We start from the raw sequence: 10,005 nt of genomic DNA on the forward strand, positions 1-10,005 counted from the left end.
TCAAAATGAAGTTAATGTCATCAAACTCTTCCCATCTTCGCTGGCTTGATTATTACTGGGATGACTCTACAACTGTTTGCTTCAGAGACTATGTCCCCTTTGCCAAGTGAATTGGAGATCAGGTGGGGAGGTCTAGCAGTGGACATGAGAGGGGAACATTCCAAAATGGCGGATTTGGTTCCCATCTCTGGTTCTGGTGTCTGACCATTTTCTTTTTTTTTTTATGGAAATTTTTATTGGGATATTTGTAGATTCACATGTAGTTGCAAGAAATAATACAGAGAGATCCTTTGTGCACTTTGTGCAGTTTCCTCCACATGGTAAGATTTTGTAAATCTGTAGTACAATATCACAACCAAGATACTGACATGGATACAATCCACCAATCTTATTCAGCTCTCCCTCGTGTGTGTCTCTGTGTGCATGTGGATTAAATTCTGTACAATTTTTTACCTGTGTCGGTTCGTGTATGCACCACCACGGTAAAGATACTGAACAGTTCCTACACCACAAGGATCCCTCCTATTGCCCTTTTATAACCACACGCTCCACCCCACCCCCACCTTGTCCCTAGGCCCTGGCAACCACTTATCTGTCCTCTGTTTATAGAATGTTTTTATTTCAAAAATTATATGTAAATGGAATCATACAGTATGTAACCTATGAGGACTGATTTTTTTCACTCAGCATACTTCCCAGAGATCCATCCAAGTTGTTGCATGTAGTTTGCTCCTTTTAATTGCTGTGTAGTATTCCATGGTATGTATTTACCACAGGTGGTTAAACCATTCACCTGTTGAAGGACATCTGGGATGTCCCAGTTTGGGGTTATTATAAGCAAAGCTGCTATGAGCATCCGTGTGCAGGTTTTTGTGTGAACATATTTTTCATTTCTCTGAGATAAATGCCCAAGAGTGCAGTTGCCCAGGTTCTATCTTGGCCTCTCCGTTTCTCCCTCTTTCCCTTTATTCTGCCTCTTCCGGGTCAAGCTATGTCATGCTCATGGCCAAAGGCCACCTGCCCACCCAACAGCCAGGAAGTGCTAAGTTGCGAAGGACTTCGCAGGAATAGATGGCGTTATGTTCTCAAGCACAGACTACAGTGTACCCAGGGTGGCAGTGTTCCCCTTCCAGATCTCTCCTCCAACCCTGGAACCCCCACACCTGTGGGAAATGCAAGTTCCTGGGCTTGACTCATCAAGTTTAGAAACTTGCTGACAGGAGTTGAAATTCAGGAAAGGAAGAGAGTGATGTGGAAGCAGCATTGACTTAACAGTTGAAAGGCCTGCGCTGAAGTCTTGCTATTCCACTACCTTGCCCTGGATAAATCATTTCCCCTCATGTCCTCCGTTTTCTTATCTTTAAAATAATGTAGATGATCCCTAAGCTCTCTTTTAACTCTGACATAGTACTTATGGCCATGAAAGAGACTGAAGCAGACCAGTCCACACAAGGATGGAGCCCATTACAATGGCTTTATTAACATGGATTTCTAAACAACTGTGTGTGATCATCTTCCTTCCGCGGCCACCACAAGTTTTTCTTGAGCACCTGCAAAACCCTCTGCTAGGTCTGGAGATAAAAATATGCATAAGTCACAGTCCCCCTGCCCTCAGGAGCTCAAAGCCAAGCCAAAGGGGCCCACCAAATTTCATATGCTGGTTATGGCTCTGTAAATACATTGCAAACCTCTTTATCCTGTGTGGGAAATGATTAAACAATAGAGTGTATTTGATATGACAAGGTGTTGCTTTAATAGAGCCCAGATAAGATTAAAAGAAGTGCCACAAAGGAGAACAGGAGAATCTTTGGTCTCTAGAAAGCAATGAAGACAGACCCCAGATACGAAAAAGGTCTGGCTCTAAGTGATGCAATAAAATTGTACAAGGCTGTAATGAGCTTGACACAACTGAATTTCTATATGCCGCTCTCAACACCCAGTGCTCACCAAAGCGCTAAGAGCCACAGGCTGAAATGATGAGGAACTTGCTTGCGTGTAAACATCTAGCCGAGGGGCAGGCTCGGCCAACCTTTCCATGGAGGAGAATTGTCCTAGACCTTCCATGAATGCTCTTTGCTCAGAGAGAAGAGGAACGACAAGGCCGTCTGACCTTCCTTTCTCTCCCAGTTTCCCTCTTCACTCCTCAGCTCTACCGGCAGATCTTCCAGGCACTAGTGCCTGGTCTTTTCCCCAAATTTGGCATGCAGACAAGGGAGTAGAGTTGTCCCTGCAATGAGACACTAACCAGTGGGGGACTTCCCAGGAAACAGGAAGTAGAGTGCATCCCTTGTGCTCCTGGCCTCACTTTGGGGGATGAACCAGCCCAGCAGGATATTTGGAGGGGACACCGCCCCATGCTGGGAAAAGGGTGACAAGAGTCCAACCTCAAGACTCAGGAGTCCATGCTGAACTTACATGTGAACTTGCCCAGAGGCAGGAGGGCAGCCCCTCTGCCCTCAGCGGGTCTGTGAATCCTTGTGGATGCTTCCGCTTCTAGTAGCAAAAGATAGGTGCTGTGTCTTGTTCTACAGAGCCCCAACCCCAAACAGTTTTTAAACCAGCAGGCACCCCTCTTCCTGGGCCCTTCTCTCTCTGTCCCAGAGACTCTTTCCTCTTGGGCCTCATTCTTTGGTTGTGCTGCTCTCATGGTTACACTGATTGTGGTTGTTAGGAAGGAGAAGAACAGCCAGCATGTACCAGAGGCATGTCCAGCCTCTCCCAGTGCCTCTGCAAGCAGGAAGGATGATCTTGCATTGAGATATCATGCAGCCCTTCCCTGCTTCAGGAGACCTTCTCTCTGAAGGTTTCCCAGGTGGGAGCTGGGGAGATTTTCAGTTGTCCTAATTAAAGCCAAAGTGCTATATGGAGACATGTTCCATCCTTCCCTCTCTCACACATACATTAGGTCACCTTCTTACATGCATCCGCACACAACAACATATGCATCTATTGACGCATCCATACATGAATCCACTCCTGAAGACAGACATGATTGTGAATTCATTTGTAAATTTTAAAAAGCATTTGAGGGCCGAGTAAATACTGGGCACTGGGAATACATCAGTGAACAAAGAAAACAAAAATTCCTGCCATTAAGGAGCTTATATTCTAGTGGAAAAGAGACATAGTAATAGCAAAATAAATACAGAGAGCATATACTACAGTAGTGAGAAGTGTTAAGGGAATAAGAGAGGGAGGTCAGAGGGTTGAGGAACATGTATGCACAATTCCTGGTTTTCTCATAATTAACTAATATTTGGGCACCTGCTCTATCCAGGGAACTGCCGTGGACTCTAGGGAAGAATCAGGAGAGCTGTACTATACACTCCTTCAAGGAGCTTGCAGTCTAGTGAGATATAAGTCAGACTTCAATAAGAATGGTGCAAAGCATTGTGAGACACTGAGTTTATAAGTTCATGAAACTTTTAGGAGGAGGGAAAATTTGGGTGAGTGGTATTTCTCCTGCCAGGATTACACTCAGGCTGGAGAGATGAGTGGAAACCCTTAGGAACTGTGACCGTGTCCAAGCAGCACAAAGGGGACAACAAAGCATCGTGAACCAACCTCAGGGTCCATAACCAGAGATCCATGAGGCTGAGAAGAAGTGGCTCCCTCCCCTTTATCAGATAGCACCTGGAAATCCACCCTCACTGGGGCAGCCCAGTGTCACTGGCTTTGCCACCTGCTGTCTTTTTGAATCTCAGTCTCCCTCACTTTTATTCTCTGCCGATCGCAGAAGGCCCGCCTTGCCAGGATCCGTGTGGCCAAAACAGGCAGCTCCAACGCCTACCTGCACAGCAAGCGCAATGGGCTCCTCAACGAGGCTCTGGAGCTGACGGTAGGTGCCTAGAGCGCCTGGGCTGGGGAGATGGAGAGGAAGATGAGCCTGTTTTCTCTTTGCTGGGGCACCCACTCTCCTACCCGCAAACCTCAATTTGAAGCCTGAGGACAGATTTCCATACTCTCTCCCATAGGATTATCGCCCCCACCCCTAAACTGGCTTTATACCAAGGGCCCCTCAGTCCAAAGGCTAGTGTGTTCTGTACTGACCCTGATATTTAGTTCACCCAGATTTTTCTGGTGCTCTCCTACCTTTAGTAGAGAAGTGACAGTGCTAGAGTGGGGGATACTGACAACCATATACTCAGTGTCTCTTCTTTACTTACTAGGGCACCCCGGAGGAGGAGCACATGGGCAAGACCACCTCGCTCATCGAGAGCCAGCACCATCACCTACTGCACTGCCTGGAAAAAACCACTGTGAGTCCCAGCCCATTGCTACCTCCCTTCTCAGCTCTGATCCCTGACCCCTTTCTGAGGCTGTTCTCACATCCCCACCTTGGGCCCAAGCTTTAGCAGTTGAGGAAATCTGTCCTCTTTAGGTCTCAAAAGTAGGGATGGGGTCTCTCTATCAATCCTCAGGAGTAAAACCCCCAAGGAATGGGGCACATGGGGGATGCCCACTCCTTCCTGCAGCAGCATAAAGGCTGTTACCCCTGTCTTCCCCCCAACCCACACACCCCAGGCCCCACCACACTGTTCTTGGTTACTGAGAGCTAAGGGCTCTGCCTATTCGTTTGTTTGTTCTGATAGGCATCGTCCTTCAAAACTAGGACTGAATTTTTACTAAATAGCTAAAGGACAGTAGAGAAGAGTGTCAATTTTTGTCCCACCCCTGAGGCTCAGTTGATGCAATCTGTGGGTCCCTTTGCTCTTTTTGAAATAAGTAGACATTCCTTTTGGAATAAGAGACAGTAGATGAAGGAGGCAGAGCATGTATTTCTCTAATCAGAGATTTAATCAGTAGCACCTCCTCTCAATCACCTTGCAGTTCCCAAGGAGTTCAGGTTCTGAAAGGCTGATTGTTAAAATAGGGTCATAGTTTAGAGTGCCACAGCTGGAATGTGGAATGATGCTTGTGCCTCACCAACAGCCTTGAAAGGAAGGGCAGTGGGGCCTACCCTGGACCCTTGGCAAAAGTGCTAGGAAGAGCAAGGAGGAGAAATCAGGGTGGACAAAGAGAAAGAGAAACCTCCCTCCCTCCCTCAAGAGCCCATAGTCAGGGCTCAAGCACACTGAGGAAGGAACTTCCTGATTCTGAAAGTTCCATATCCTGGCCTCCCGGATGGAGAGGAGTAGATGTTAGATGGCACAATCTGAGCCGAATGTGGACACTGTGGATGGCAGTTGAACCCAATGAGGAATTCCAAAATGGGAAGCTGCTCTTCAAACCCTCGTTTCCAGGATTTATCAAATATTTCTTAGCTTCAAGAACTATGTATACATAGCTAGAATTTCTCTCAAGGACTCAGCAGTGCCAAAGGGATAGGCCTGGGCCCAACTGCCCTTTCCAATTGCATGTGCTGGGTGGAATGAGTACATTTAAAGGAGAGGGATTAGGATATTTGGGTTGAGGGGCTGGAATGTTGGCATTGAAGAAATGAGATTTTGAAATCGAGGGACGGAATGCCGGCATTGAGGGAGTGGAATGCTGAAATTGAGGGAAAGAATGTTGGATTGTGATGGTGGGGTCTTGGGATTAAAGAGACGGAATGCTGGATTTTAGGAGAGGAATGTTGGACTCGAGGGATGGAATGTTGGGATAGAAAAGGCAGAATGTGGGGATGAAAAGAATGGAATGTTGGGTTTGAGCAAGGGCACACTGAAGCCAAGGGACGGAATGCTGGGAATAAGGAGGCAGAATGCTGGGAGGAAGGGATGGAATGTTGGACTCAAAGGGTGAAATGCTGGGATTGAGAGACTGAATGTCAGAACTGAGCTTGGGAATGCTGGAATGTACAATCAATGGTGTTTTTATCTTCTGTTGGCATGTTGTCCTGTAGGGGTTGTCCTATCTTGTGGATGATCCCCTGTTATCTGTACGAACCTCCACCATCAAGGTATAACTTTTTAAAAATTCAATTGATGTTTTTCTCTCTGATTCTTCTGAGTCTGTGGATTCTCCTCTTTTTACCCATGGTCTGGTTCTGTGCATGTGCTGTTGATTCTTCTGGGGCTTATCCTACCTCTGCTGCCACACCCAGTACCAGCTCAGGCTTCCAGTATTCTGTGCTGAACTACCCAACTGCCTTTCTGATCCCCTCTCTTGACCTCCCCAGGGGCTGGGAGGAGCAGTGGAACATGGCACCAGTGTTGCTGTCCCGTGAGTGTCCACTATGTGCCACCTCCCCAGCCCCTTAGGGACTCCTGGTATTGGCTGTCAGGGCTGGGCTCTCTCTGAACTCTGTTCTCATGCTACTCCTCTTTGAACTTTCTCCTCACTCTGGCAGCCTTGGCCAGGCCATTCATTAATGCCCTTAGGATTTTAGCCACCTTGACCAAACGGTCATTTTTTAGTTATCCCAGGTTCAGCTACACCCCATCCTGATGGCCTCTAATCAGGCAACAGCTAGCATTCCCTTCTGATGCTTGCACTTGACTTAGGGAATCTTGTACCTCCAAGTATATTAAGAAATCATATCTCATAATCAGAGAAAAAATAATTATAAGAAATCATGCCCCTGAAAGTTTGACCCCATTGGCCATATTAAGGGCAATGTTCTCCCAATTCTACACTAATCCAGGGCTATGTCTCACCCTTACCCAAGATTCATAAGGATCTTACCCATTAAATTCAGAAAAAACAGCCTAGCATACCCACCGCCCATAGTCAGGTGACTCCTTACCTGCCACCCCCAGTAGACCTTGTGCAAAGCCTACAGGTTAGAAGTCAAGTCCTTGCTTTAAGCTCTGATGATGCCACTAAATCCCTCCGTGGCCCCTGTATCCCTTTAGCTCAAAGCTATAGATGGGGTGTTGTCACATGACAATTTAACAACTGCAGTCCCCACCCTTCAATCTGATGGCCAGGGCTGCCAAGATGATTCTTTCTTTCCTCATTCGATGCCTGTGAGACATCACCCCTCCTGAATGTTTGTGCTCCAGGCAGCTGGGAGCCCTTCCTTCAAGACCCAGAACAGAAACAGGCAGCCATACAGAGTATGGGAACTCACCTCCCTTCTCCCTACCTCCTTTTCCTACTCCTCCTTCTGCGTCCCACAGAACCACGAGTTTATTGATGAGCAGATGTTTGAGCAGAACTGCATGGAGAGTTCAATGCAGAACTATCCATCCACAAGAAGTCCCTCGTTGTCCAGCCACCCAGGCCTCACTACCACCTGCTGCTCCCGTCGTAGTAAGAAGACCACACACCTGCCCAATTCTAACTTGCCAGCCACTCGCCTGCGCAGCATGCAAGAGCTCAGCACGATCCACATCCAGGGCAGTGAGCAGCCTTCCCTCACTACCAGGTGGGTGGCCCCCAGCCCCCCACCACCAAAGCATGAGGCGTTCCGTCACGGAAGTAAACCATCCTTGCAGTCCTTTAGCCAGCCCCCTTATCAAATGCATGAGCCTCTCCACCTGCCTCCTCTCCACCTTCCTTCTCATCCTTGCAGGTTAACCCAAAGTCCTTTCGTATGCTGTCAGAAGATACTATAGCATGTTTAATCAGCATGTGGGGTTAGATACCAGAAAAATAACTAAAAAAAAAAAAAAAAAAACTCCAAAATTGACCTGCCCCAGTGCAAAGAATGGACCAGCCATTTTTCAAGGAAATAGTTTTCACGATTGTGTTACATGTGCCTTATCTCTGGCTGATTTTGAATCACAGCCTAACTTCACCCTCCCTTCTCTGCTTATATTTAGGCCATCTCCTACCACCTCCAATGAGTTGCAGGGAATTCAGGGAACGCAAAAGTCAAAAGCCGCAAATAATAAAAAAAGTCCTTTGGGAGGAAACCATGCACTCTGAATTCCAGAACCCAATATACATGACTGTAATTGTTGGTAGTTTAGGAATAATAATTAGAATGGATAATTATAAGCTGATTACCAAAGGCAGAGGTAGAAGGACACCAAAACTTTCTCCTAATTACTAGGAGCAAGAAATGTAGGGGGTCAAGGAAGCTTTTGGACACTAGCAAACAGGAGCCATTACCAACTCACTTTTTTCTATCCCAGTCGCTCCAGCCTTAACTTGAAAGCAGATGACGGACTGCGACCAAACTGCAAAACATCCCAGATCACCACAGCCATCATCAGCATCCCCACGCCCCCAGCGCTAACCCCAGAAGGGGAAAGTCGGCCTCCCCCTGCCAGCCCAGGCCCCAACACGAACATTCCTTCCATAGCCAGCAATGTCGTCAAGGTCTCCACCTTGTAAAGCCACTGGACAGAGGGCTGGAGGGGGTAGTGGGGAGGTGAAGGGGGCTGGCATGTTGGCGGGTGGCCCCCGAGACCACTCCCTCCCCTTTCCCCACTATTTTTGCCTGCCCGTTGCACCCCTAGCACTGAAACCTGTGCCTGGAAGGAAAGAAAGGCAGCAAAGCAACACCTGAGGTTCACTGCTGCTAGCGTGGACATAGCCCTGTGATACTGCATCTCACTGGGGCCAAAAGAAGGGAGGGTGGGTGGGGGGCTGGGGATGGGATGGTGGGAGGTATGGGCTGTGTGCAAGCACAGGGCCTGGATGGGGGAGCCTCAGACCAAATGACAACTATTTCTGGAGACCCCAGTGAGGAAAATACAAGACCAAGAGCAGCACAAAGACCGAGTTGTCACACGCAAAACAGGAAGAAAATATAACACTGTGTATTTAAGCACCTTTTTCAAGGCTCTTAATGGATAATATTTATTCATGGGAAAAGGTGGAAAACAAAAACACCAATGGATTTTTGTGAAATGTTTTTCTCCATGGACCCAACACTTTTGAACCAAAACAATGCATTTTGTGAGTTTTTGTTTTTGTTTTTGTTTTTTTTTTTCCCTCCTTTTATAGCAAAAGCTTTTAGGCTAAGAAGTCAGTTATGGCTGAGTTCTCTCTCCATTCCCCAGGTGAGTGAGGTCAACTGGGCCTGGGACCCCCTGTCCAGCTGACCTGCTCGGAGCTGCCAAGTGACCACACTGCAACCCTTACTCTCTCGTCTGTCCCTGTCTCCTTTTTCTCTGTGCCTCGCTGCTTCACCCCCTGGCTGTTTTTCTCTGTATTCAGCCATCTGTCTCTACAAGGATCGCAGTGATCCTGAGATATGTTAGTAAAGCCTCCACCGCTGCTGCCAAGCATCCAGACTTGTGCCTGGGAATTATATTTGTTGAATGCCAATTATGGAAAAGGAAAGAATGAAGCACAAACGGGGAGAGATTAGGAGTGAAGGAAGTCCACCTTATACAACAAAGGTGCTTCCCTAGTGGTTGGAACCACTGGTGTGTTACAGTTTCAGTTTCTGGGGAAGAAAGGGAATGGCCAGATTTATCACACTGTGATCTTGAAAAAGGAAATTGCTAACAACTGAGAAGCACAGTCAACTCTCGTGTGCACCAGTGAAAAGAGAACAGAACCCAGGGCTCATGGCTGAAATTGGCCCCTACGGCACCTTGCCATGTATCCCTCTTTCAGGACCCACCATAGAGCCCATCCAGAGCTCTGCCAAGAGGCCCCATGAGCAGTTTACTCCAGAGAGAGCAGCCATAAGGGGCCAAGCTTCTTCTGATTTATCTCCTGTCTGAGGCAACACTCCCTCAGAAGCTGTGGAAGGTTAAGCCTGTGTGCCTCATGAAGAATGCTCCAAAGCTTGGAAAGCAAAAAATTCTAGATGATTCTTACCAGGTCTGAAAGATGCCTTGAGGTCTGAGGAGTCTTCAAGCCTGATCTCCCTGAAGAGAGCTAAAATGGGGGAGAAGCCTGATCACCTACATGCAGGCAAAAGTGAAGATTATTTCTTGAGAACCTAGACAACATTCCTGTTCAACCAGAGCATTCACTCTGGTTGGGCTGGGAACAGCATTTCTGGAATTCTCTTAACCATTTTCACTGCTTATAGCAGAGCAGATGGGTCCCAGGGTTAGTGACAAGCCCCTCTCTACTCTCCCCAGACCCCAGCTACCCTATTGCAATCCTTCTAGCCTAGGCTCTGGGAAACATGAGCTCCTCAGAAGCTCCTTGTCC

General features: G+C 47.5%; 1 protein-coding gene across 2 annotated transcripts in view; it reads left to right on the forward strand.

Moving 5' to 3' along the window:
- KCND3 (potassium voltage-gated channel subfamily D member 3) overlaps positions 1-8,432 on the forward strand; it is a 210,186-nt gene extending 201,754 nt beyond the window's left edge. The window contains exons 4-8 of one of the 2 annotated variants that reach the window (XM_037826374.1): positions 3,737-3,838; positions 4,170-4,259; positions 5,843-5,899; positions 7,062-7,309; positions 8,022-8,432. In XM_037826374.1, coding sequence (XP_037682302.1) covers positions 3,737-3,838; positions 4,170-4,259; positions 5,843-5,899; positions 7,062-7,309; positions 8,022-8,223 — 699 coding nt within the window. In that variant the 3' untranslated portion in view covers positions 8,224-8,432. The remainder of the gene's footprint in view (positions 1-3,736; positions 3,839-4,169; positions 4,260-5,842; positions 5,900-7,061; positions 7,310-8,021) is intronic. The other variant, XM_037826375.1, reaches the window with a different exon arrangement.
- Positions 8,433-10,005: the final 1,573 nt, after the last annotated feature.

The sequence above is a fragment of the Choloepus didactylus genome, chromosome 2 (assembly GCF_015220235.1).
Source record: "Choloepus didactylus isolate mChoDid1 chromosome 2, mChoDid1.pri, whole genome shotgun sequence".
Lineage (NCBI taxonomy): Eukaryota > Metazoa > Chordata > Mammalia > Pilosa > Megalonychidae > Choloepus > Choloepus didactylus.